Source organism: Xenia sp. Carnegie-2017, unplaced genomic scaffold, assembly GCF_021976095.1.
Source record: "Xenia sp. Carnegie-2017 unplaced genomic scaffold, XeniaSp_v1 HiC_scaffold_1, whole genome shotgun sequence".
Taxonomy (NCBI): domain Eukaryota; kingdom Metazoa; phylum Cnidaria; class Anthozoa; order Malacalcyonacea; family Xeniidae; genus Xenia; species Xenia sp. Carnegie-2017.
In genome coordinates this window covers 5,315,536-5,342,993 of record NW_025813402.1, presented here as the reverse complement: position 1 = coordinate 5,342,993, position 27,458 = coordinate 5,315,536, and the positions used below count along the sequence as shown (strand labels likewise).

The 27,458-nt window shown below is 33.2% G+C and overlaps 4 protein-coding genes across 10 annotated transcripts; 1 reads left to right on the top strand and 3 right to left on the bottom strand.

The window, feature by feature from the left end:
• Window positions 1–199: 199 nt before the first annotated feature.
• Window positions 200–10,751, bottom strand: LOC124440363 (transportin-1-like). 2 transcript variants are annotated; one of them, XM_046991093.1, is made up of 24 exons: window positions 10,607–10,751; window positions 10,345–10,420; window positions 9,528–9,784; window positions 9,263–9,396; window positions 9,004–9,085; window positions 8,663–8,785; window positions 8,007–8,125; window positions 7,606–7,666; window positions 7,370–7,529; window positions 6,979–7,131; window positions 6,297–6,370; window positions 6,109–6,207; window positions 5,867–5,919; window positions 4,805–4,901; window positions 4,246–4,515; window positions 3,899–4,057; window positions 3,687–3,774; window positions 3,470–3,568; window positions 3,002–3,097; window positions 2,554–2,629; window positions 1,640–1,739; window positions 1,367–1,441; window positions 876–1,012; window positions 200–724 (listed from the first exon to the last, which is right to left on the bottom strand). In XM_046991093.1, exons 1-23 carry the CDS (start codon window positions 10,703–10,705, stop codon window positions 905–907), a joined length of 2,658 nt encoding a protein of 885 aa, XP_046847049.1. In that variant the 5' UTR covers window positions 10,706–10,751; the 3' UTR covers window positions 200–724; window positions 876–904. The 2 variants fall into 2 exon arrangements, 1 of the variants encoding a protein (XP_046847049.1); XR_006946938.1 differs by lacking the exon at window positions 2,554–2,629 and having other exon boundaries at window positions 10,607–10,739.
• A 1,185-nt stretch (window positions 10,752–11,936) lies between these two features.
• LOC124446022 (epoxide hydrolase 4-like) lies at window positions 11,937–18,244 on the bottom strand. 2 transcript variants are annotated; one of them, XM_046997854.1, is made up of 12 exons: window positions 17,878–18,244; window positions 16,836–17,009; window positions 16,385–16,518; window positions 16,173–16,243; window positions 15,929–16,007; window positions 14,937–15,001; window positions 14,478–14,543; window positions 14,348–14,402; window positions 13,830–13,921; window positions 13,536–13,697; window positions 12,547–12,620; window positions 11,937–12,045 (listed from the first exon to the last, which is right to left on the bottom strand). In XM_046997854.1, exons 2-10 carry the CDS (start codon window positions 16,978–16,980, stop codon window positions 13,682–13,684), a joined length of 723 nt encoding a protein of 240 aa, XP_046853810.1. In that variant the 5' UTR covers window positions 16,981–17,009; window positions 17,878–18,244; the 3' UTR covers window positions 11,937–12,045; window positions 12,547–12,620; window positions 13,536–13,681. The 2 variants fall into 2 exon arrangements, with proteins under 2 accessions (XP_046853810.1, XP_046853123.1); XM_046997167.1 differs by lacking the exon at window positions 17,878–18,244 and adding an exon at window positions 17,253–17,330.
• Window positions 18,245–18,804: 560 nt separating this feature from the next.
• Window positions 18,805–27,442, bottom strand: LOC124442582 (checkpoint protein HUS1-like). Of its 5 annotated transcripts, none has more exons than XM_046995415.1 (9): window positions 27,223–27,442; window positions 26,995–27,122; window positions 26,524–26,700; window positions 25,674–25,778; window positions 25,472–25,546; window positions 24,687–24,786; window positions 24,425–24,550; window positions 23,803–23,905; window positions 18,805–19,198 (listed from the first exon to the last, which is right to left on the bottom strand). In XM_046995415.1, the coding sequence occupies exons 1-8, from the start codon at window positions 27,272–27,274 to the stop codon at window positions 23,811–23,813; spliced, it is 858 nt and encodes a 285-aa protein (XP_046851371.1). In that variant the 5' UTR covers window positions 27,275–27,442; the 3' UTR covers window positions 18,805–19,198; window positions 23,803–23,810. The 5 variants fall into 5 exon arrangements, with proteins under 5 accessions (XP_046851371.1, XP_046850679.1, XP_046849959.1 ...); XM_046994723.1 differs by lacking the exon at window positions 18,805–19,198 and adding an exon at window positions 21,643–21,716; XM_046994003.1 differs by lacking the exon at window positions 18,805–19,198 and adding an exon at window positions 22,266–22,546.
• On the top strand, window positions 20,862–22,313 carry LOC124455987 (QRFP-like peptide receptor). Its single transcript, XM_047006570.1, has one exon. It carries the CDS (start codon window positions 20,913–20,915, stop codon window positions 22,311–22,313), a length of 1,401 nt encoding a protein of 466 aa, XP_046862526.1. The 5' UTR covers window positions 20,862–20,912.
• Window positions 27,443–27,458: the final 16 nt, after the last annotated feature.

The window sequence follows — 27,458 nt, the reverse complement described above, 5'->3', positions numbered from 1 at the left end:
AAGAGTCAAAGAGATATTTTTTCTTTATATCTTTCAATGCAGGGTATAATTTGATATATGTCAAAAAATTACTTGAAGTTTATTTTGATAAATATATATATCATGGAGCTAGTAGTTGAAGTACTAGCTTGGAGCGACGACAAACTTTAATAATTGAAACAATTTTACGGGCATATAATGACAATACAATAAGCAGAACTATTAGGATTAAGACTTTATTGATAGGATATTGTTGTGATAAAATTTACAAGGTGTAAGACTGACAATAATCTAGATTACATTGTTTAGTAAAATTATTACCAAATACAAAAACGAATTGAGAGCTATCAAGAATAATTGTACGTAATTATACAAAACGTGTCCACATACAATACAAATCACTATAATCTTAGTAGATAATCATAGGGTATATTTGACTATGCATCTTGTATAGAGTAGTTTAATGATGGTATGTTTACTTGTACAGGCGAAAAAATTCTTCACAAATGCGATGGGAAATATGGCCGAACAATTGACATCCACATCATACTTTGTAGCTCGATTATAATTTAGTCTAATCTCATAGGTTTACGCGTCTATCAAGCTATGTTGAGCCACGTGACATGACACACGACATACGACAGATTACGGGACACGTGTGGACATGAATGTTCCATTCGGGTTTCATTGCGAAAGCCCATGTAATGGGTAGAGGGTGAATATTCTATTTCCTCAGTCTTAGACCCTACAAATAAATTGAGTCTTTATTCAAAAAACTTCCGTGTGACATAACATTACAATATATAATCAGCTACGTGTATACACACGCATAAGAAAATAATATACAAAAAGAGATATTGCAATACTCCTGATTGTTTCCTATTGTACTCACTTACCCCCGGCATGCAATTCTCCTCAGGTTACATCAAATACCGTATACACTGGCTAATCGCTGTTGAAGAGCCAGTGGAAATTGTGTAAAGAACTTTTTCCAGGTTTCATCTCCAACTTCTGATTTAAAGGTGTGAAGAATCTACATCATAAAAATGTTCGAAGCGATTTTTACAAAAATACAAAACCAACTGTATTATGGGGAAATGACGTGATGTTTGTTTTCATTAATAACAATGACTCACGCTATAAGTATATCAATTTAATCTTTTTTAGCTGACATTGACCCACGCTTTAAATATATCAATTTAATCTTTTTTAGCTGACATGTTTAAGTATACGACGTTAAAATTAAAATTATATTTACGACCTAGAAATAATATTTTTCGATTATCCACAAGGCATGATAGATAGATAAGTAGTTTATGAAATCATGGATTTACAAGGTGGAAGTTCACACCCTTCTATAACACACATTCAACACTATAGTAAGAACCTTGTGAAACGTTTCCTTCAAATCAGGTTTTGGATTTGCCCAAGATGCAACTGCGTCACAGAAGAAAATGAAATCCTAAAAACAAAAATTAAGAATCGATGGGCGAGTAAATAATTTTCTCTTATTTGAAATAATGCTCAAGATAAAATTACTTTATTGTTCATTACGCATGAAGTGAAAAATTGCGTACGACAAAACACAGCGAACAACTCCCTATATTTTTAACATCAACTGGGTAACATAACATTGACAATGTTACATATCAATTTTTACCTGAGCAACACCAGCCGGGTTGACATTAATCATGTTACATATACCACGAAACGCCGAATCTTTCTCGTCGTTATCCCGGATATTGCGTAGTGACGTACACCTACAAAATAATGACGTCATTAAAGAGTGATGACGTGTATTATTAAATTTGCAGTGAAATAACGAGACAAATCAAACACGAACAAGGAAGCCAACTAACAGATTCTACCGAACTTATTTTGCATTGTTCAAAAAAAATCTATATTTTTATCACACGAAGTCTCTCATTCAATTTTTATTATTTTTATATATATTTTCGATTGGCATTGTCTGTTGACATCACATCCAAATACCGAACCCAAAGTGCTGAAAATTCACAAACGACAAAATGAAAGGCAATAAGCAATAACAGGTTACACAATGGCTATAAATAATAGATAATAAAATCCAACACTAACATTATTAAAGATACTTTCTGCTCATTAGGAGTTCAAGTAGCTACATTCAATATATGTTATATATATAGGGGTTCAATCATGGATATCAGAGGTACTAAATGGATAATCGAGAAAACACTGAATTGTAATTTTGATTGCAAGAAAAATGTGACAAACCTTGAGAGTAGAATACATGAAAAACAAGTAAATATACAAACTAGGATGTGCTTCGTACGACTATACTTTTATACTTCAAGAAACCATGCAGCAACATACAGTGTTGACATTCCGAATATACGCTATGGTTGATACAAACAAGTTTAAAGAACATTTAAAAAGAAGTTTCGACTACTTCACACGATCTCACGATGCGTGGATCGGAAAATCTTACAAACATTTCTTGACGATCAGTTACGTAAACATAAAGGATACTTCGTGGACAGAAATTTGTAAAAAAAAAAGATAACCAAACATAAAATAATATATAAAAATACACACCAGGGTCTGACAAAATGCGCTAACATAGGTGCCACTTCTTGAGGACAAACTAAACCCAATCTCCCGATCGTGATCGCTGAGACGTAAAATAAACACAATACGGAAAGAAAACAAGTTTAACAAATTAAAAACTAAACAAAAGAACAAACAATACAGTCAGTTGTACACACAAACAACACATCAACATTATGACTATATTACAATCTAAACAACGGATTTAAGAAGCTATCGCCTTCCCATTTCTAATCAACAAAACGAATACAAGAGACATTAAATTGTCGCAAACGTCGAAGTTTTGTGTGTTGCAAAATTCGTGCAATCTTTACGAAATTTCTTTTTGAAATCCCATTTGTTAAGAAACATCCAGATGTGAAATAAACACACATGTTGTAAAATTCGGCGTATTTATAGCGAAATAACATCCGCAACATGAATCAAATTAATATACCTGTGTTCTCAAGTAGTGTTTTTGGTGTATGTCCCCGGTTTATAATGTTGACGAGCGATGCCAGAACGAGGGAAACATAAGGTTTCGTCTCTTCACCTACACAAACAATGTTTATAAAAAAACAATGACAGGAAAGCCCATATCAGTTCCAAGTTGAAACACAATTTCATTCTCGCGTAAAAAACATCGCATTATTTCAAAAGGACCTACTTTCTGCACATTCAAGACAATGTAAGGTAAACCCATAACAAAGAATACAATACCTAACTGAATGAATACTTATAAGAAAGTGTGTGAGTATGTGCTAAACAACACAACAAAGAATATATTACCTAACTGAATAGATGCTTCTACGAAAGTGCGTTGAATGTCGTAAGCACCATAACAAAGAATTCAAAACCTAACTGGATGGATATTTCTAAGAAAGTGTGTGGTATGTGGTAAACACCATAACAAAGAATACATTACCTAACTGGATAGATATTTCACCGATAGCCCAAGTTGCATTGTTACAAACTGAAATGAACTCTGGATTTAAATTCCTACCAAGAACTGGCATTAATTCTCCTATAAAAAAACCCACTTTTATCGTTATAATAGTTCATGGTGACTCTCTATATAGATGGTTAACCTTTACTTGTACATACGTACATAAATGACTTTGCCAAAACATGGGCAACTTTACCTATACATGGCTTTACATGTTTAAAACAAGCTTTTGCAAGATCACCAAGTAAAGCAAAAGAACTCTGACGAACTTCCGGCATATCGTCCTAAAAAATAAAGTAGCCATCTCGCTATTGTGTAAATGTAATAGCAAATGTGTAAATGTAACAGCAATTCTTTGTCATGGTTAGTATTCAAAAACAGAGGCACTATCGAAAAAATTCTTCTCACCTGCATACATTGGTAAAGAAGAGTTAAAACGTTGCTACGTATGACGAATTGTTCAATATGAATTTCTAATCCTTCCGCTAAGCCGCTTAATAAATCTAGAGCGACGATCATGAAATCCTTATCAGGAACTTCAACTTGGCTTGGATTCGCTGCACAAGCCTGAAAAGAAAAAACACGTACAGTATGGTTTTTGCTCAATTTAAATTTATTTTTACTGATCATCTATTATCGCGTACATTAAAAATTCGTTTCTTTTTTGAACACTTTCTTTCGAGTAAAAGACTTAGATTTTCTTTCAAATATCATACGTACAATTTGTTCAACTACAAACTGTTTCTCTATCTTACCAGACTTTGTGTTAACGTTTTTTCAACCAAAGATACACAACGTTGAAATACAGGTTCGGCATAAGGTAGAAAACCCGAGTGCAAAGCAGTGGCTACAGATGATAGACATTCAAGTAAGGGAAATAAATCTTTATCCTCATCCTTCAATTCATTCCATTTCTGGATAAGTGGAGGCATTAACAATTCGATGAATTCCTGTTTGTTTAAATGATGACCAACAGAGTCTGCCAGTGTGCCGATGGCGTCGTACAATATCAATAAGTTCTTGTGCTGAAACACAATTTCTCACAATTAAATGCAAAAAGAAACAGAAAGTTGCATGAAGCAGAGCCCTTTAGCGCAAGAATGTATTCGAAAAGAGCAAAATGTAAACTTTAGATACGACAAGACTCTAAACTCAAAAATATTCAAAGCAAAGCAGAAAATGCAAAATTTCATCGTTTCATAAAACGAATTCATTATCTCTAACATCACAACGATACAACACATATTTTCGTTTTATGTAATTGGTGTTTAAAGAAATTAAAGAAACATTAAGCGAAGAAGACAGTACACATACTTGGTATTTTCCAAATGCAAACACCAACGTTTGTAGTATATATCCAAGATATGGGACAAGTTCAGTGCATGCTTCCTCTTCCAAAGTAGCAAAAGCGCTAAAAGAAATAGAATGTGTTTACATTTGAAAGCGAGTGTATTTTCAAGAGAAACCAGTCAGTCAGAAATGAATATGTGAAGATTCAACCCCCAAACTAATGAACCCCTCCCCCCCAAACTAGTGTTCTAGTTTCGTCCTTGAAAAGTAGCCATTATTATGTGTTAAATCATCTGTTCTTAAAACACAAGTATTATCAGCTGAAAGAAATCATAACGATTATGGACGTAGCTTTAATTCTTTGATTTTCATTAAATATTATTCATGCCACGTTTATATACCCCAACGTGTGAAGCATGCGCTCTGTTAATATTTGTGAAAAAAATTACATTTATGTCATGTTTATAAATAAAATACCCTGAAGTGTGAAAGATGCGCTCTGTTAATATTTGTGAAAAAAATTACATTTATGTCATGTTTATAAATAAAATACCCTGAAGTGTGAAAGATGCGCTCTGTTAATATTTGTGAAAAAAATTACATTTATGTCATGTTTATAAATATAATACCCTGAAGTGTGAAACATGCGCTCTGTTAATATTTGTGAAAAAAATTACATTTATGTCATGTTTATAAATATAATACCCTGAAGTGTGAAGCATGCGCTCTGTTAATATTTGTGAAAAAAATTACATTTATGTCATGTTTATAAATATAATACCCTGAAGTGTGAAACATGCGCTCTGTTAATATTTGTGAAAAAAATTACATTTATGTCATGTTTATAAATAAAATACCCTGAAGTGTGAAAGATGCGCTCTGTTAATATTTGTGAAAATTAGTTTCGGAGTAGTTTCACAATGGTTTTGAAAAAACTAATAGCAAACTTATCCCCCCGAAAAGTTTACAATAGTACATCTGTTGTACGACTGACGTGAATTTTTGCAACTCGTCACAATGTCTCATATAAAGTTTCTTCGATATTTTATGATTTTATAACAGCAAATGTTTTAAACGTTTTAATACCTGCACGCTGCTTCCTGTACTCGTTTGTTACTGTCAAGGATCCGTTTTAAAAGCTAAAAGGAAAAATACGTGTCACAAAAGCTGGCATCAACTACTTTGCCACTACGTACTTCAGGAGATGGAAAACAAGTACAGAAATATTAAAAATAAGACAAAGTTCTCCATGTTACGCATGTGTCACTACATTAAAAACATAGAAAATTTTTTCTTCCTATTTTATTATTGTCATATGAATACTATACCTCGCTCATGAGTTTCTGAAAGTATAAATCATGAGGTTGACTAACCACCCAGTGAGCATAACGGCTCAATGTCCAGCAAGTTATAGAACGAACAAGTGCCTTAGTAGGAAAAAAATTATATAACTGTTACTTAAAGTATTCCATAATACGTTGTGCGGGCATATTATATCATTACATGCACAACTAACCTTTTTATCCTCAAGGCAGTTTATTAAAAACGGAAGTAATTCGGGAAGATGTGGAGTCATGCCAATCGAGCAACCTGCATTATAGAAGACAGTTGTTAATACAATAAAATAAAAACTCGCAAGTACCTCCATATAATCCTAGAAAGCACAAAGGTCGTTATTCAATTTTCCGGCCAAAACTTTTGTTGGTTGGTCATCTTTTGATTTTCACCTTTTTTTTTGTAACTTATTTCAATTTCCAAGTGTCTGAACTTAAGCCAGTTTGATCATTACAGTTAAAGACAAAATACGTAATCTAAATGTGTGGAATGCTAAATTTTGTATTTCATCTGTAATTATAATACTTGATGTTAAAAACTTGTGAGCGTATGTACGTTATCCAAAAAAAAGCAAGAATTAAAGAGATTGTATGAATGCCATTAATGAACGATAAAAATGATAAATAATGCAGGTTTTGTCCCAATAAGCATAGAATAAGAGCATTGATTTAATTTGTTTTTATTAAATTCATGATCACGCCACATGTTAAAAAACCATGCAGACGTGCTAGCTCCTGGTGCTAGCGAAAAGAAAAATCCTAGACAATTTGGTCCATGTCACACGGAATTTTATGAAAGGATTTGAATGAAAGAAACAAAAACGTAGTCCATCTTAAAACTAAAGTAAAGGCGACCGACCATACCTTCTGCAATAGCTCCTAATACAAGAATTCCAGATTCTCTGACTTCCCACTCATTGTGAGATAATGTCTGCTTTAATATGGGCAATAACACAGGTAAAAGATCATCTCGAAATACATTGGCCAACACATCAAGGGCAGCAGCTGAACATTTTCCTATGAAGAAGTACGGGATATTTATTTAAAGGAGAAACGATTTATCCATCAAGAAATAATGAAAAATTTAAGTGATTTTTTTGCATGTAGGAACTGAGAAAAACCTTTGCACTATGCATAAAAATGTGAATTAAAATAGACGCATTAGTTTCAGCGTCTAGTTTTGACAACAATGAGTAAGTATTGTTTGGGTTGCTTGTACAGCAACCCCCTAAAGACTCTTTAGCTAATAACTCACTAAGATTCCAGTCTGACAAAGGATCATCATCTAAATCATCATCTTCGTCATCAGATGTATCGTCTTCTTCTCTCTTTTGGCTGTGAGTTTTTGATTTATGAAAACGAGGTTTGATATCTTGTTCATTATCTGGAATATTTTCATCTTCTTCAATGTCACCCTACGATACAAGGTTATATGCGCTGGGACACACGAAATGACAACGAAAATCGAAATAATTTTACAAATAAAAATACCTTTAAGAGAATGATGTCAATTTCGGAATATTTCATGCCATTGACAAGTATAGGAATAAGTCTTAATGCAACAATGGAAGAGAATGATGTCAATTTCGGAATATTTCATGCCATTGACAAGTATAGGAATAAGTCTTAATGCAACAATGGAAGAGAATGATGTCAATTTCGGAATATTTCATGCCATTGACAAGTATAGGAATAAGTCTTAATGCAACAATGAATAAATGATAAATTTCAATTTTCAAATTGTAAATTCTCTTATCCATTCAGTTAAAAGCTTGGAGAAAGAGTACATGTAGAGATGTGCATGGTTAAATAACACTTCAAAGAAGTGATTCACAAATATGAAAGAAACAGAACAAAAATGTAAGCATATATAAGAGACGCAAACATCGTACCGACTTAGATATGGACCAAGAGATTCCTTGCATATTGTTTGCTCAGCAATGGTGAGCCAAAATTCACATGCTTCCAATGCTACATTCTCATCGCTATCTTGAGTTCTGATCAACATATACTTGAAAAAAATTTTTTTGTTAAATTTCAGAAACAAAGTAAAAGTTAAGTGGTCAAATGATTATAATACGGACGATCTATTGGCTTAAATTGAACGCACAGTCGACCTCGTGTTAAGTAAACACCATTGTAAAACGAACTAGTGTCTGCTAAATGAAATTGTCTGATACATAGAGGTTTTATTATTACAATTTAGTCACATGGAATTGAAATTGGCACTTTACCAAGTGTAAATACAAGGTAGTTTAATTTAGATTTGACTGCACACGTGAATACAGAATCCCTAGACTTATTTATGTTGTATAATTTAAAACTCTTGATTGAAATATGGTTGGCAATAGTTTTCCTTTAAAGAAACAGTCAAGAAAGGTACTTTAAGAAGAGAATTAAAAAAATGATACATTTTACTGAAGAAAACCTAAACTGTATAAAAAAGGTGTAGTTCATAACAATTTTACTGCTGCTCTTACAACAAAAGTTTGTTTCAATGGTGCAAAGTCAAAGCACAATACATGCAATTGTTTTTTCTCTTACATACCTCAATAATGTTATTCATATGCGCAAGAAGTTGATCACTACGAACTTCCATTAACATGACAAGAGCTCGACAAACATTTTTTCTAACTTCAGGATCTTCATCAACAGCCAAAGCAAACAAATTCTATAAAGATTTGAAAAGTTTATAATTATTGCTTATCATGCTACAGAAAAATACTAAAAAACACTAAGTTTCAAGAAAGTTCTTCTGCAAAGAATTTCAAGCAACAAAAATCTTTTGAATCAAGGGAAATGGTGTACCCATATTATACAATTTTTTTTTGTATTTGTTCAAGCTTTGCACAATTCACAAGTGAACAGAAAAATTTTTAAAATATTAACCTCGATAAAAGATGAGATGTGCACCATCAACGCTTGGGATCTTCCCATAATGAATTGATTTGTGCAAGCAATGGCATGCGACCTTTAAAATGATTTAAAGATTGCAATCATTTTTCATAAACAGTTTACACACCACCTCAGGCATACAGGCTACTCAGTTTAACAAATTGATAAAACCACAACACCAAGACAAACATCAGTTATCCATCATTCAAGTGACACTAGGCTGTTGCAAAATTATTCTCAAGCTAACTTTCACCTTATTTTCGGACATGCATGTTTGAAGAATTGCAAAAATTTAGGAATTAAAATATTCAATGGACGATTCAAAGCATCGCTGTCAAGTTGTTCAGTGGAGTCCTCACATATTTTCTGTAGAGCACCAAAAGAACCCTAAAAAGAAATAGTTTCAGTGATGTGATAACACGCTTCATGTTTTTTTTCTTTTCATTGACAAGGATATGAATTCAAAACCAACAATCATCTTCGCACATGCAACAGCTTTATCAAAACCAAATGCATACCTCACAGATATTGTAGTCTTCGCTATCTAAGAGTTGGCAAAGTGATGGCAATAATTGTGGCCAATGAATTAATTCTCCTTTTTGTGCAATAGTGGTAATCAATATGCCAATGGTTGCTCGTATTAAAGGTGACGGATCGCCAATGGCCTGTAAGCATTCTGTCTTTACATACTCTTTAACATTGTCCGGGAACAAGTGATAATTTGACTTCACATTGTTTTTGACAATAAGACCAGCTAAGGATCGAGTTGGTTCATCTTGAAATGATAATCAAGAAATCATAATAATAAACACGTAACAAATTAATGACAGTTTTTTGATATGTCCAAAGAAATATATAAAAAAATTAGCGTGACTTCATTTATTAAGATAAATTTCCTTTACCCACACTGCAAAATTGGACATCATGACACTCCAAGCACTTTTTCTCCTAATCAACAGTCTAATTTTGCTCTTAAAGCTACGTACGTAGAAAGTACTTTGATTTGATTGTTGGAATCTTTTTTTCAGCATGTGTATACACATGATCAAATCCTTTTTTAAAGACAGGATGGCAGCCCCAAAATTACACTATCCTATCAACTATTGTGGTGAAATTTTGTAAATACATCTTTGTTTAATTACTTGATTGTATCATCATAAGCACAAACCACAAACATTGAAACAAGTTCATTGAAAATTCTCATCGTTAGTAACATTTTATAACAGAGCAAATATCAAAAAATTATAAGCACATCAAATAATAAAATTACCCATTATACCGTGCAAATTTAGGGGGAAATACTTCAAAAAAATACACGAAACGAGGTTTTCCTACCTTCAGTTTTTAATTTGGTAAGAACAAAGATGAGATAGTTATTGAAGTCGGAGAATTGATTGAGCGATTCCAATTTCTTGAAAATTTATTAAGGAAACAAAACATAGGGAGTACTGACGATAAAGAGGAATTAGAAACACGTGCGTGACATATCGTTAACGCTAGATAAAAAAAAATTATGGTGCCTGTATGCTACAAAAATTTACATTTATAATGCTCATATCGCACAAAGTCTTTATGAATTTTTATATGGTTGGGATACTTGTTGAACAGCTCTTTGTACAGCATTATTATGACTTTGACTTTCTTTCAAGAGCTCCAAAATTTGTTTCAAACCTTGTTCGTTCGGCTGCCACGCCATCTTGGTTCGAGAAACCAAGTATCCTTGCTCTGCTTGCTGTCATCTCTGTGCGTGGAATTTATTGTCTCGCGGGACGAGAACACTAACTTTTCAAATTATTTGATCAGTTTTTTCAGTTTTCACTCACTCTCAAACTTCAGTACTTTGTGCTTTTTTTTTCTCGTCTTCTTTTTTAATTAGGGATCGACAAAGTGAACTGTAAAATCCGTTTTGTTTCTCACTAAATCTCTTACTTTGCTGTTCTAAACAAAGCATCTTTCTACCCATAGGCATACGGGACGGGGGACAGGGGCTGCCCTCCATGAAAGTTTAAAAATTGAAAAGTTGGGCAAATTTTTATCATAAGTCGGGCGAAAATACGGCGGAACCTTTTTGTGATTTTGGCAAAATATTTACTGCCCCCAGAAATAATAGCTCCCGCACGCTTATGTTTCTTCCTATAAACTCATAATTATTCTTCTTTACATGACAAAGGCATTCAAATGTAAATCTAGCATATTGCTGGCTTTTCTTTAAAAGATCTAACACGTGATGTATCTCTGATGTATACCATTACTTAAATCTTTCCTTTAGTGCCAAAGTAACTGGTCGCATTAATTTGACATTGGAATTGCAAAGATTTTATCTTTTCTCTTCTTTCGATTACATGCGCTTAGTGTTGATTACACGAAGCGGTTGAAATATGATTATCAAATGTGATTGCTACGTAAAACGTTATTGCAAAAATGTGACCAATGTCTACCTACAGTAAATATTCATCTTGCAATTGAAAAATGACAAAGCCACATAAATTATTTGTCTTTTCGGTTTAAAACCTGAATAGATGTCTAACTTAAAATATATTTAAAGTTTAACCAGCTGTCATATGGCAAAGATTGAAGAACGTGGCTCGCTGAACGGATGGAGATTATAGCAACTAAAGCGAGTCAACATCCAAGATGCAAAGATTTGACTTTGAGCATACGCCTTCTTTACTTGGGGATCTTTGCATTTCAAAGATCTGAGATCACTTTCCCTGTAATCAGAAGTGAATTCAACAGCCCAATTACCATGTTACCGTGTTGAGACTGAAAGATGGAGATACTATCTATGACTTGAAAAATAACATCAATTTAACACTTTTGTGCAAAATTTATAATTTTGGTAAATTCCTTCAACAATATAGATTGCTAAAAATATTTCAGCATTCAAATATATCAATCTCACTGCATTATACTTATTACTGACTTACTAATCCTCAGAGCTAATGAAATTAGTTAACTTCAAGGAACTGTCGTACATAATTGTTCACAACATCAGGCTTTTCCTGTTGAACCCAGTGACTTGCTCCTTCAACTATCCTAAATAAGCATAGATATAGAATGAAAACAACCAACTGGAAATGTTTAATGCATTGCGTTTAACATAGTTAAAGTCTACTCATAAATTTGAGCATCAAAATTAGAGAGAGAGAAAATGAATTACACAAACAACACGAAGGACAAAAGGAAGGAGTGAATGCCCCCCCTGAATGTTTCATGGAGAATCAATTCATCGGGTAAAACTCAGCGTCCCAAACATAAAAATTTTTTTCGTTATATTCCAGCCACCTCCAATTTTTTGAACAGACTTCGCAGTCACCGCTACACACTTTTTACAGAATATAAATGTAAAGCACACATCACATATTACTTTAAAGTATTGCTCGTTTTTTATAAAACTGCTAATATCCTACTTTGCAATTATACATTTTTTACTTTCCTCTACTTATATAAAAAATCTACAATGATTACAATCATGCATAGTTTTTCTTAAGAGAAAACATTTTGTGTGGCGACATTTGTAACGAGATAAAGTCTTACTTCACAGTGAGATTTTCAACATATTCATCAAGATAGTTTAATAAACTCTCATCGATATATTTGTCATTGTTTCCCTAAAAAAACAACCGCATTTAAATATAGAGTGGTAAAATCTGTGGCACAAATGACTCAAGACTGCAACTAGTAAATTACGAGTATTTCTAACTTTCAATAAAAACATGGTACAGCCAAAATATTATAATACATTACAAACTAAACACAATGATTGCAAATCGATCATGAATACATTTTAGAGATAAAATTTAAATGTTTGTCTTTTTCGCATTATTGTTATTTTATAAAAGAAATAAAAGATGTTTTTCGAGTTTGCACTGGCTTATGCAAACCTGAAGACGTTTGCGAGAGCTCTCGAGCATGTACAACCCTCGACCTTCGGTCTTGGGCTTGCACTGATCTGCTCTCGATTTCTCCCAAAGGCCTCCTCGGTTTGCATAAGCCCGTGAAAACACAGTAAACATTTTTATTTCTTAAATAAATTATAAGTGACCATATATATGGTGAGTATAAAATCTGCGTTTCTCTTCAGAGGTATGTTGGCAATTAAATTTGATTTCTTTAATCTGATTGTGTGGACGTCGTTGGTAAAAGAAGCCAAACACTTTACTTGCCGACAAAGATAGATAGTCAGGTGACTGAGAAAAAATGTCAACTCATTCTTTAGGTGTCTGACGTTTCAGAAGTAAACAAATAAAAATAGGCATGTATTTATGTATGCTCCCATGATAATGTATGCTCTCATGATAATGTATGCTCCCATGATAATGTATGATAATGTATGCTATTGTAACCGCAATACAGTTGCCAAATTTAAACTTCTCACACACATGGCCGCTGATATATTTAATGTAAAACGCTGACTTTCTTTTTGATGTTTGTAAACCAACAAGACACATTTACGATTAATGATCAATGAACGCAAACTTTTTTTAGGAACTTATAATAAAACAAACAAGAATCGTATACTGCACCCAAACAACAAGCGTTGGAAATGAAATCACTTTCTTTGCTTTTTTTGGCCAAGACACATTGCCTGCGTAAAGCATTGCAGCGCGATAGTAGTTGATAGGGGGAGTCCATGCCCCTGGTTTTGTAAACATGTATTTGAAGGCGTCTTTTACTTCATCAGTCCACTAAAAGAGTTCATCGTAAATATATAAGTTCTAAAACCGTTTTCCCTAGAGAAAGTCATATATGATAAGTTTCAATTAAAAAGTAAGGAAGATACAGAGGAAGATATGAAAGAATTTCAAATAAGTACTTACGGCAGTATCAGTATGTATCTCGTCAAAAGGCAATTGTCGTTGAAAGAGAAAAAAATTTCTGGCAAATACGGAAGACAATTGAAAAATACGTACTAAAAGTAAAACAAATAAAATTTAATATTATATGCAAATGTTTGGTATAAAACATGAAAATTAAACATATTTCACAAAAAATCATTAAAGTTTACAGTTGATTAACACAGTCAGGGGCGTCAGAAGACTATAAAAGTGGGAAGGGGGATTCCGAGAAATGACGAAAACCAATTTGGCAGTAGTATTGTGTTTTCTGTATATTGCATGTACTAGATACAATCACAAAATCAAAGCTATAAATGGCACTTTTCATTACTACAAAGCCGCATGCTTTACCTCAGGCTAATAAAAAAATGTAACATAAATATTCTCTTTCATAGTAATTTTGCTATTCTAATACAATGTGAGGGGGGCACTGCCCCTTCTTCCATCCCCTATCTAAGGTTCCGACACCCCTGAACACAGTCAGCAAGACCATTACTGACCCAGGACATAAAAAATTGTTTCCGTGATAAAAACACATTTTTCTTCCGCATAACTCTGTGAAGAAAAATTTCAAATACAAAGTTAGTCAGTGTATTTATACAACGCTCAAGATCAAGAGAAAAAAATTACAATGGATGAGGTGCGTTCACGATCACAAGTTTATCCACAATATCGGGATATATCATCGCAAATGACCTGAAATAAAGACAAGTTGCTTTATGAGTTATTTTTGTGATTGCTCACACGCGTTTATTGGTCATTTGCGTGTTTTAATGTAGTATGCACATTCACAAAACATTATTCTTGAATTTTATTAACTAGATTGCCTTGTATACGTTTAGCTAACGTCATTGTTGGCTAACTGTGACACACATATGTAATCAATTTAACAAGACATCTATCATATATACGTCACAATAAATAAAAAATGGTTCAGTATGTTTTCCTTCCAACATTAGTAAAGTAAACTATTCTCTTATGAAGGGGTCGATCCTGAGTATCTTGTTCTTTAAGATTTGCTTCCAACATTAGCAAAGTAAATTATTCACCACTTATTGAAATATTATTATGTAAAATGCAGTCACTTACCAAGCCGAAACTCCACCCCAATCATGACCAAGAAGAATACAAGACGAATAACCAAGAGCATCGACCTTTCAACGATAATTCAACATAAAGTATTATTAATCTTTTTGCTCCACTGAACTGTATATGCACAACTTTAATATTTTATACTAAGAAAACGCCCGGAAATACAAAGAAATTTAAAAGGACACATTGATAACGGGATAAATCTCAGAACTTTGTCTGTATAAAGACGTTGTCGAACATAATTTATGAAAAGAAACGTTTATGATCATTGATTCATCGTAAGAAATCCTGAAAAATAAGTTACCAGAGGAAATGCTATACATTCAAACTCTTACATACGTCAAATTTCTATACGGGTTACAATCCTGGGGCCGGTTGCACAAAGCCCGTACAGCGATATCAACTGAGTGGTGACTTTTTCACTTTTTAAAGCGTATTAATTAAATGAACGGGGACTTAAAGAACAAGACACTCAGCATCGACCCCTTCATAAGACAGACTAATAGCAAATCACAACTTTCAAAATAATAAATTCTCACATGCAGAAACCATTTTTGAAGATTGTCTCAAGTAAAGTTGTAGCATTTGGACATGATCAACAATTCCAAGCAAATGCCCGCATGATAATTCAAAGCGGGCAAAGAATTAATCATTGAAACTTCTTTTCCAAGATTTATCGCTCAATTGTATTCATTACTACTAATATTTCTTTCTGATATATCATAATGAAAATCCAGTATTTTTAAAAAAACTTTTCCACTTTGACGAACATGGAAGATTCAAACGGAGTTGGCAGTGAAATATTGGAGCCAATCGAACATTACATGATGTGAAACACTGTGCTATACTCAGGCTGATTTCTTTTGAAATTGACAATGTTTTCAAAATCAGCAAGGCATAGCAGAATACATAAGCATTGTCCCTCAATAAACATTTGATTGATCCTATTGAGCATAGTGTGGAAAAAGTGTGAAATCAACGAAACTTACAACTTCTTTTATATCTTGAACAAGAAATTGAGCAACATAATTAATTGCCCCAGTTGGACTATAGCTGTCACCATAACCTCTACAATAGACAAACATCTCAAAATTATAAATGGATTCAATGTATTGATAAAATCATGATACAACATATTCCTACAACACAAGGAGCAACCAAAATCTACTTATTTTTCTTGGGTAAAAATTCCTTGAATAACAGATTGTAGCATAATGTTATCCATATACGTACCTCATATCAAAAGCAACAACATGGTAATCATTGCTAAACTCTTTCAGCTGAAATCTCCAACTAAACCAAAACTAAATAAAATTAAATTGAATGAAAAATTACTTCAACCTCACTTTAACCTCAATACAGAATAAAGATTGCAATATTGCCTTACAGAATGATGACCAAACAGAACCAAATAGGCTAAAAACTTGCATAATAAAAGCTGATACCTCTGGGAATCCATGCAAGCACAACATCAATGGTTTATCAGTGTCTCCTTTTGCAACATAATGAAACTTATGACCAGATTTTGTTGTGACATAATGATGATTGCCAAAAGAAGCATCTTGAAGACATTCTGGAGCTATTTTACAGAAGCAAGATATCAAACATGCAATTTGAGAATTAAACTTGGAATTCTTTGTCTAAGTTAATTGGTACCTGGACCATCATTCTTCGAGGGCATAAAAAACTCACCAGTAGCAAACAAATGTTTTTATGAAAATAGTTAGTAAATTATTTCTTTTCATTGAGAAAAACCATGGTGTTGATAAAATAGGACTTTTGGTTCAACAACCTGGTTCACCATGCTTACATTAAAATGCTTTGTTGCATTGACATGCTTATTAATTTAATATTCAAGGTAGCATTAGCATGATTATACATACTTGTTATAATTACCTTGTTTTCTTTGTGTTTTCTTGAACAATTTTCCTCTTAACTGGCACAATTTAAATAACAAAAATACTGAAACCAACAACCCATAGAAGGAAGCAATGGAATATATCAAAACAAAACCAGCAATCTTGACAAGGGAATTAGCCATATTATGCGCGCAAGTTACAACGAACAGACCTTTAAAAATAAAATAAATTAAAAAAAAAACATTTGTATAACCAAAAAATTTTTTTGCTTGCTATGCAAGTGCATCTAAATGCATTAATATTATATTTAACTTAAATTTCCAATCACACCTTAAAAATTTTCATTAGGAAAACAATACAAGATAAATCATATTAACATTCGCTTTTCGTGAAATAAAGCTACATCACATGTACAATTATTTCAATCAGAGTACACCTGTCTTTTTTTACAAACCTTGTTTGAATGAACATCAGTCATGAATGGCGAGCGAGTACTGTGAATTTCGGCCATATTTATTGTTTTCAAAATTTCTACATGACCGCTGACCTTACAAATATCGATCGATGTTTCACGAAACATAAATTTCCAAGAATTCTATAAGCATTGATTTGCAACGTCTTCTCAATGCATTAAACGTTGTAAAGTTTAATGATGTTTTGCAGATTTGCTCGAGTATCGAACCAAACAATAGAAAACAGTTTTTATGGTGCAATCCGTAAGATGGACAATATTACCAAAATCGAAAATATTTACAACGAAACACATTATCGTATGTCGAAAATATGGCAACTTTCAATATTTGTAAAAACGCAAAATATAAAGAAAACAGACCATAATTTATATATACACAACGAAATTTATTTTTCAAGTTATGAAAGTTATTTTTATAAAACGAAACTCATATAAAACGAAATTGACATTCATAAAACGACATTTTCTTCGAACAAACGACATTTTCTTCGAACAAACGACATTTTTTACCGCTTTTTTGCGGCCATTATTTTGTAGCCTGCAAAGAGCCATCCACTACAAAATTTTGAGGATGTCTTCGCGAAGGAATTTACATAACTTGACAAACCTTGTTGCAGCCATCACTCAGCTCTCTGAAAGTGATTGCTCCAACAATTGTGAAAGAACTTTTGAAGGAGATAACGATGCTAACGTTAGCAATATTGAAAGTACGATACACACTCTTTTCCCCTCTGCAAATGGTCGTTCATCCACAACCACAACAGTCGGAGGAGCAGCGACTACAGCAGCTAATACTTCAATGCACCACACGTCTCCACTGTTCAACCCAAGTGTAAATTATGGAGGAGGAAAAAAGTCAAAACGCCGTTTTTTCTTTGATGTCAGTGGCAGGGCGCGGTAAAAAATGTCGTTTGTTCGAAGAAAATGTCGTTTTATGAATGTCAATTTCGTTTTATATAAATGAGTTTCGTTTTATAAAAATAATTTTCATAACTTTTTAAAATAAATTTCGTTGTGTATATATAAATTATGGTAAACGAATTTTTGTTTTCTTTTATATTTTTGCGTTTCGTTTTACAAATATTGAAAGAGTTGCCAGTATATTATTTTCGACATACGATAATGTGTTTCGTTATAAATATTTTCGATTTTGGTAATATTGTCCATCTTGGCGCACCATACAATCCGTAGATTTGAGCAAAAATATGCAAGAAGAGGTCTATGTTTCAAATTTGAAAAGTTTTTAAAGATGAGATGTACAGCATGGATTTTTCAGGATTTCGGGAAAGGATATTGAATGAAGAGGCTTTTATAATTGTGGAATATCTGATTGTCCAATTCCAATACGCCCAATATCACATTAGAGGAGATTAAGGGACCTAGTGCACAATCAAGTTTTAGAGCCTTTTCTCTGAGATGCATGGACCCTAACATCTTTTTCATTTCGTCCCCATCTACGGTTTCGCCCATCCTCAATGGAAACGATTAAAACAGCGTGAATAAATTGACAGAAACCGGTGGCTATAGAAACCTCTTGCGATTTTTTCCCTTTAATGCTTTTTTCAAAGAAACATTTTCTTTTATTTAAAATAGCTTTGAAGGTTCTTATCAAAAATGCATTCGTTACAAAACAAAAACTTGGTTGTGGTAATAAGCTTTGAAAGCATTTCTTTTAATGACTAGCTAATCAGTTGTCCTTCACCATTACAAATACGCTGTTCAAACTTCAAAGCAATCTTTAAACTGTGTATTCGTCCCTTTTAATAATTTTATCTGCTTCAACAAGTAAGCCAGATGAAGATCTCACTTTTTCAGCATTTATCTCAATTCAACAAGTCTGACAGTTCATCACAAATCTCTCTCTTTTTTCATTTTAGAAATTTCCTTTCTTTTCGGTTCGCGCCATGCATCTTCTATTGACTTGTCTTCTAAAAACAAGTCGAATTAAAACAATAAAATCTCCTATCATTTATTTGTTTTTCTGACACACAATGTTCACGATGTTGATATACCGAAAAAATATAAAAATGTTGGACAAAAAAACCTCGAATCAAATGTGAATTATGTGATAATAAATCAGAATGAAAAAAATACAATTATAGACTGTACTACATCAAGCACATGTAGACATTTGATTCGCAAGGAATACATTTTTCGGAATAGAAAAAATGCCATTAAATAGCGTTAGCTCCATCAAGCACAGGTGGGGACATATGAGTAGCATGGAATACCGAATAGTCGAATTCTCCAATCTCATGAGTCATGAAATTTGGTCGATTAATTTTGTTTGATAAACATACGACTGTATCTTTACGACAATATCTTTGCGACAATATTTGGAAATCCAAAAAAGCACCTGTGAACACAGGATAATTAAAAGTCCCGATTGTTATCAAACACTTTCGTCAGCTCAACTTTTAATGTGTTGAGATTTTCGTCATCAATCACGACCAATTTAAATTTTATTAAAGTTCCGTCTTGCAGAAAACTTTTAAATTGGAATTCTTTCCAACATTCACTTTTCCATCATTTTGATATTCTGCAACCAGAGAACACAATTAAGATGCACTAAAATCAACTAAAATAACAAATAAGAACAGTTACTTGTAACCAAGACAGAGAAAATAAGGTCATGAAGAATCTCCATTTTTAGTAGAAGTTGCAAAAAGTGAACTACATCTCAATAAAGCTAATTCTCTTATCCCTTAAAGACATCCCCAACGAAGTGCAAACTATATTTCTATTTTTTAATTTTCACAGGATGTTTTAAGCACCACATTTTAAAGGTAAATAGTACAATACTTGATGAAGTTTAACGACGTTTCATAACGTGCTTGGAGCTAAGGGTTGTTTTTGTAGAAGTTGTTGAAAAGCTCCATTGTGCATAGAATTGTAAAATTGTCGTATATGCAGTAATGACAGACTGACACTATTTGAAATTTACAAGTTTTTTAAAACCAAATTCCTATAAACGTTGATATGGGTTTTAAGGCAGTATTCTCGGGTATTTTTATGATCTCTACATACGAGCAAAGCATACGAGTATTCTAACCGTGGCAAGGAACATTTATTCCTGAACAGGGAAACACATTAAATGTACACCAAGAATAAAATAAAACATGTGAACATGTTAAGGAAAATATATTCACACGTGAATTGCAATGTCCTTAAGGTGTGATGCAGTAGCTAAAACTCAAGGAAATAAACAACATTTTTACTGAAAAAAACAAAATATTGATTTACTGAAGGGAAGAAAATCAGTTGGATTTATGCTATATGGTCATGAAATATATTTACTTTCAAGAACGCAATCTTTTCGTGGGATGAAGAAATTGTTTTTGAACTTTTTATTGCTAAATTCTTTGAATATGTCTTTGAAGATGGACCGAAGGATAATTTAACTTTATATTTTCAGGGTGATAAAAGATACGTAATCAAACTCCAAATGTTCACGGAGAATATTCGGCATTAACGATGATAATGAACGATAGATAATAAATTGATTGCCAAAAGTGATAATAGTATTTATGTATGTACCGGACGAATGGCGATAAAACTAATTTAATAAACACATGAGGGAAGAGGCTTTACAAACCGCAATATAAAACAATTTTGTTTAGAGTGCGGATATTTAAAATCGCAATGACGAATCAAACGAACGAGATCAAAAACGAAGATCCATTGGCATTAAAAATGGCGCTAAGATTCTCTTTCACTGTGGTCTTTCTCATAGGACTGTGTGGAAATTTACTAGTATGTATCGTGATGATACAGCAAAGGCGAATGAGAACAGTGATGAACTGTTTTACACTTAATCTGGCAATCTCTGATCTCGTGATCATAGTTATATACGTACCATCGCAATACGCTGCGTACGAGAACAACCAAAATTGGCCGTTCGGTAATATTGGCTGTCAAATTACATACAGTATCATACCTGTATGTTTAACGTCTTCAACAGCAACTTTAATTGCCATCAGTTGGGAACGATTTCGGGGTATTGTTTTTCCATTTCAACCTCGCTTGAAGTTGACCACAGTGCGAAAAGTTATCCTCATAACTTGGCTTATAGGTATAGCAACAGCACTACCACTAATGATCATTGCTGGTACCCTTGAAAAAGGTAATAAAGTCTTCTGTGACGAGAAATGGACGAATTCTTATTCATCCGAATCTTATTGGATAACAATGTTTTTGTTGCAATATATGTTACCATTGCTCATCATGTCCATGCTTTATGGAGCAGCTGCGAGAAAATTACAAAGGCGATCGATATATTTACAAAGGGACTCAAGAGCTATTGCGGGTAGTGTCAACTATACAGCTGAAATCACAAGACAACGTCAAAGTCAAAAGATAACAAAAATGCTTGTCGCTTTAATTTTGATTTATTTATTCTGCATGTTGCCACAACATATTGTGTACTTTTGGACGAAATACGGAGACCTGGAAAACAGAAAATATTATCTTTATTTTTTCCGTATATCCAATCTCTTTACCATGGCAAACAGTGCATTAAATTCACTAGTTTACGGAACGCTGCAAACTGATTTTCGTAAAGCCTATAAAGTATTCTTCATTAAATACATCTGTGGGCAAAATGATAAAATCTTGGGCTCAAATAAAAACATCAGTATCCCACTTCCAATTACAACTGAAATGAAAAATCTAAAAAAAGACGAGCGGTCAGCACTTTTCGACTCAAAAAGAGTTAAAATTGGGAAGAAGTCCTCTTCGTCGGAACAGATAAAGGGGAAGAACGATGACTTGGCTGAAAATAACAGAACAAGAGAAGTGCGTTGTGTGTCATCACATTCACAAACCCATCTTAGATCACGATTAAGTGAAAGCGATGCACAAAATTTCGACAATTCTGTTTGCCACAAACCACATGAAAACAACATCAACCAAAGCCATTATCGCGAAGCACTTGAAGACAAATTTTGTGGGACTAATGAAGATGCGAACAGTACAATCAACGACGCTAAAATTCAATTACTTGATCTAACTTTATTGAATAACGCAAAAGAAACTATTCTATAATTATGATATTTAGTAAATATTCCAGTTTATACGATACAGTTTATACAGTCTCTGTATGACACTCAATTTATTAAAAAGTCAAGTTTGAAAACAACATCAAGTTCTTGCTTTAACACAACTTTAACACGTATTTGAACGGTTTTGAAGTCGTACAAACATTTCACGTTTGAATGAATGGTTTCGTGGGAATATAGAGAGAGACACGCGATGAAAATCTACTGTTGATTTCATACCTAGTGAATTATGTCCAAAGAACGAACTCATTATTTTATAGCTTTAAGCAGTTGTCAACAATACAAAAAGAATTTATTGATGCAAGGTATAAGTTCTTGTATTGATGGTATTTTAATTTATCGTCAATATAACCATATGGCTGTCTAATTTATCAATAAATTCCGGCACGTCACGAATGTATTCATTATTATACAGTCTAATGTTCACTAAAATAGGTCGTTGTATTAAGTTGTTACAGGACAAATTATTCTTGAACTTTGTTCTTTCTAGAACAGAAAGCTTTCTGACTAAGAGCAGGGTTTACCATAAGCACACATAGCAACCTAGTGATTTTTGTATTTTAACACTGAGATATGGAATATTTTAAATGAAAGATCATAAAATGGTACAGAAGCCGAGAAGCTCAACATACACAACTCCTCTATATTGTATTAAAGCAAGTTATCCTTATTGTGATAATGACTGACTTTAATATGAAGTGGTTGGCGATTTACAACATGCAATCATTTGTCTTCTTTCATCTTCAAATAAATTTGATGTTGGGTTGATAAAAGAAAGTTCGCATGGCTCAACAACTTGACATCGAACAGCAGCGACTTTTAGTGAAAGTGTTGACAAACATTATGGAGATTAAAAAACAAAGAGTAATGATTTGTGTAAAAGGTCAACTACTATGCATGGGTTTCATAACGTGGACATTTTAAGATAAATACTACAAGAAATCTTTTTTCTTGGGAAGAATTGACATGCAAGTTGTGTTCTTTGATATCATCAAAAGACTTCTGCATCATTTAAAAAGAACGCTTTTCTTATGTGTTACACATCGTGAAATGCACAAATATAGCAATAAAATCTGAGAGACATCATCATGCAGCCTGCATACAGGCTACGGCAACTTTAAATTCGTCATTAGTTTGGGATCTAAACGTGCCCGCAATATTTTCGAAATTACGAAATCTTATTAATCTGATTAGGAAGACTTTGCTTATGAGATGTACAGATGCCAAATAGATTTTCAAAAGCTCTATGTCAAGACAAAAGAATGAAATCAAATACGTGGAGTGGAGACTTAAGATAAGAACCACTCAAAATAAGAGCAACAGTGATAATCAAACGATAAAAACATTATTGCATAAAATACATCGTGATGAAATAGACCGCGATTCTCAAACAATGCCAGATTGCTCACAAAAATCTCTGGCTTAAACTTAAAATTAAATTCACCGTTCACTTGGTAGATCACAACTACACTTACCTTGAATATTAAATTTCTCCAGTAACAATAGCAGGAATTAAATATTCAAGGGAAAAATCATCCTGAGTGAGATGAAAGTGAACCGTTCTTTGATCAGATATGTCTATAAAACAAATTTCAAAGTCAATATATCATTTTATGCGATGAATCAAAGCTCAATAAATCTAGGAACACAAAGCATACTTAATACTTGCTGTGTTTTTTTTTCCAGCTAATCAACGTTGCAATTAAATATTCCCCTTTAAAATTACCCAATTTAAATATGGTCATGAAAAAGGTAACCTTCCAGCTATTTGTCCACCCTTCCACAGGTTTAGGAGAGGAAATTTAACGTCTAGTGAAGTACATTAGGAATGGAAAACACACCAAGTTATTTGTAGTGCGATGTGGCATACGAGGTCAGCTAAGCAACAGGGTTCTTCCCACAAAAAATTATTTATAATTATATCTCCACTAGCTCACAAAGCTTTTGCCAATTGCATGTACGTCAGTAAGTGGTTATGCTTTCGATTTTTATCGTTTTGCATTTGTTTAAGTAAGCTGTACTTTATACTGAGACGTCTTCTATGACAGAACACATGCAGCAAAATAATCAACTTTGAAGGAAAGTATTTGTACTCACTACATATTACTTTAGTTGGGTTGATATTCTGACCGTGAAAAAAAGCCAAAAACTTTTTGATGTCCAACGTTGCTTCCGTCGTTCTCGGTGTGTTACTGCAGTTGCTTGCATTCGAATGGTTTCCTTCTATCGTAAAATAAAATTATTTGTCGTAAAAAAAAGACAACGTTATGAAAAAAACAACAACAAATTTCTATGCATGTAGGCAATAGAACATAAAGCTGTATTGTGATTACGTAAACTGCCAAAAATGATTACTAACCCAAATCTTCAACTTCTAGTCCCTTAAAGTATGTTGTCGTTGTCACTAAATCGGTGGCAACTTTCAAAGTCATACATCCTCTTGAGTTTGCTGAAATCACCTATTTATGAGGAAGAAAATGTCGAAACTTATGTGTTTCATACTAAGTTAATGTCGGACTTGTATGTATCATACTAAGTTAATGTCGGACTTGGTAAAGCATGAAATATTGACTGTTCAAATTTTGAAACTTCACAAAAAATCATGAAATATTAGTTAACAATTTGTGTTAACTTGACGGCGACAAAGAGGTTGTTTACACGATTCTACAGGAAAGGCTGGCCCAACAGGGCGAGATCCTGCATGCTAAAATCGTTAATCCATACTAAAAATTAGTTTACATGACAGGAGCCGAGAGCTCGCTATTGACTACCAAAGATCTCGCTTGAAAGGGCTGAAAATTTTTCATATGCAGCTTAAACCAACAGCCTTCTTTGTGAAGCTGAAAAAAGGGGAAAATTTAAAGAATACGCACGCCGCGAGAGATCCTTTTTTAACAATCGCAGCAAGAAAAGACAGCAAAGAAAGTGTGAAAAGAAACTAGCAATAACTATTCTGGTTTGTGGACTGCGATTTTTATTAAGCGTCAAAGCGCGAAATGCAAGCACAGTTTTTATCTCGGCAAAAGCCTTCAGAGAAGGCTAGCCATCACCATAGTGCTTCTCATGAAAACAGCCTCTTAAATATAGAACATTTTTCATTTGAGGAGTCCGTTGCTACATAAAAAGTATAGTAAAATTATTTACAATTTGACTGTTGAATTGCTTCATTTTATCCACAATATTCTTTACTGTCTTGAGTGACGGCATACAGATGCTTATCTAAACAGTAAGTGAATAGTTTTCATTGGTTGGCTGACTTTCCACGAAATTCAAATTTCGTGAAAAACGAAATTTATAAATAGATATGACGGTATGCAGTGCGTATAAGATAAATAATATAGCAAACATCATATTGCTGAAGTTGTGGTTCTTGATAATCATCCCATTCAGCTTGTCTAATAACTGTAACTGGAGTGTCATGTATCAATTTTCGTGAACGGACCATTGATGGCTATGGGAAATGAAAAACAAGGTTAGACAAAATTAAATATTTTATCTGGAACATGCCACATATTGTATAAATGTCTTTGTATTGTATTTTTCATCCTTAATCACTCGATAGTGTCAACAATACTTTTTATTTATGTGGACGATTACACCAGTAATTTGAATTTTTCTAACATCCCTTCAGCCATTAAAAGAAACATATCTTCAAGAAAGGATGGAATTTAAAAGTTATAACCACCTTCTCTGTTGACACACTTGCATTGATTATTTTTCAGCTGTTTGAGCCTTGACATTTTTATGTATACTATTTTTAATTTCTAGTTCAAATTAAGAAAAAATTGCTTTATATAGTGTTGTTATTTGGCATGTATATTAAGGGACAAAAACAAATTGTTTCAATTTAGTTGTATGAAATATTACACGTAGCCCGTCTGGTAATTTTCCTGAAGACCTGTATTAAATGGTCACATGAGAAATCACCAAGGGTGACCGCTTAATACAGATTCTACTATGAATGCTCCCCACCCCCCTTCAAAATATTGATCTTCCTATGACCATGGTTTGTGCTTTTGTTTGAACAGCCTATGATTAATTCCTTGATAATGATTTATACAACAACAACAATACATATAATATAGCAACCTCATTCCCATTCTCTTTATATTGATGCTCCTACATTGCTGGTCAAAGTAAAGAGCCTGGGAACGACTTGATACATACTATGTATATTCAGTTGTAAATATACTTACCAATGAGATTTCAAATGTTAAACATGGAGTGACTTTGTTTGTCAATTTAATTTTCACCATTTGTGCATTTGCAGCAGATCTCATTGCTTTCACAAGATTTTCTGGACAAAGTTCCAAATATATGTTGTCATTACTTCCTTCGATTCCTTCAATCCGAAACTCCTCAAACAAAGAGCTCTTCAAATCATCAAATAAAAATGAAATTTTACTTTTTTAAATGATTGCAACACACAGTAGTGTAGCCAACCTGCTAATTTGGTTCTGCTATTTTAATTTTTCTATGTTAATTTTAATGATCTAAAATTTACATAGCAGAACTAAAACTTGCAGGCTGGCAACACTACTACAGGTAGTACTATAATTATGTGCAAAAAAATTAATACCAAATACAGTTTAATTGCCAGCTGGTAAAAAATTAAGCTGGAAGGGGAGAACAGACATAGCTTTTAAATATGCTTCAGAAAGCTCTACCTGATTCACTTCACACCAAACTGTAGCACCACCTTCTGCAGCTGTGTCATTCATGATAAAATAAAGTGTGCTTGGAGACAACCTCAAGGCACACATCTTTGCCATATGAGAGACAGTTGAAACTACACCTAGAAAGATACCAAGCTGCATTAAATATTGCATAAAAACAATATTTATCACGGCAACAGAATCACTGTATAGCCATTGAAAATTTAGGTAAATACTAACTTGTAAATTTATGAATGGACGATATATCCACAAGCTTCGCTTTAAACCTCATCTTTTTGAAATCCTTTTAATTCTTTGTAGACGTCCTTCTCTGAATGCTCTCTATGCTTGCATACCGCCATCAAATTCTTCCAGTTGCCGTGAAAAGGAAGAGGAAGACGACTCCAACATATATCCAAAAGTCAAACCATATCAAACTGTTGTGAAGTACAAAACTTGATCCCAGTCTTACAACT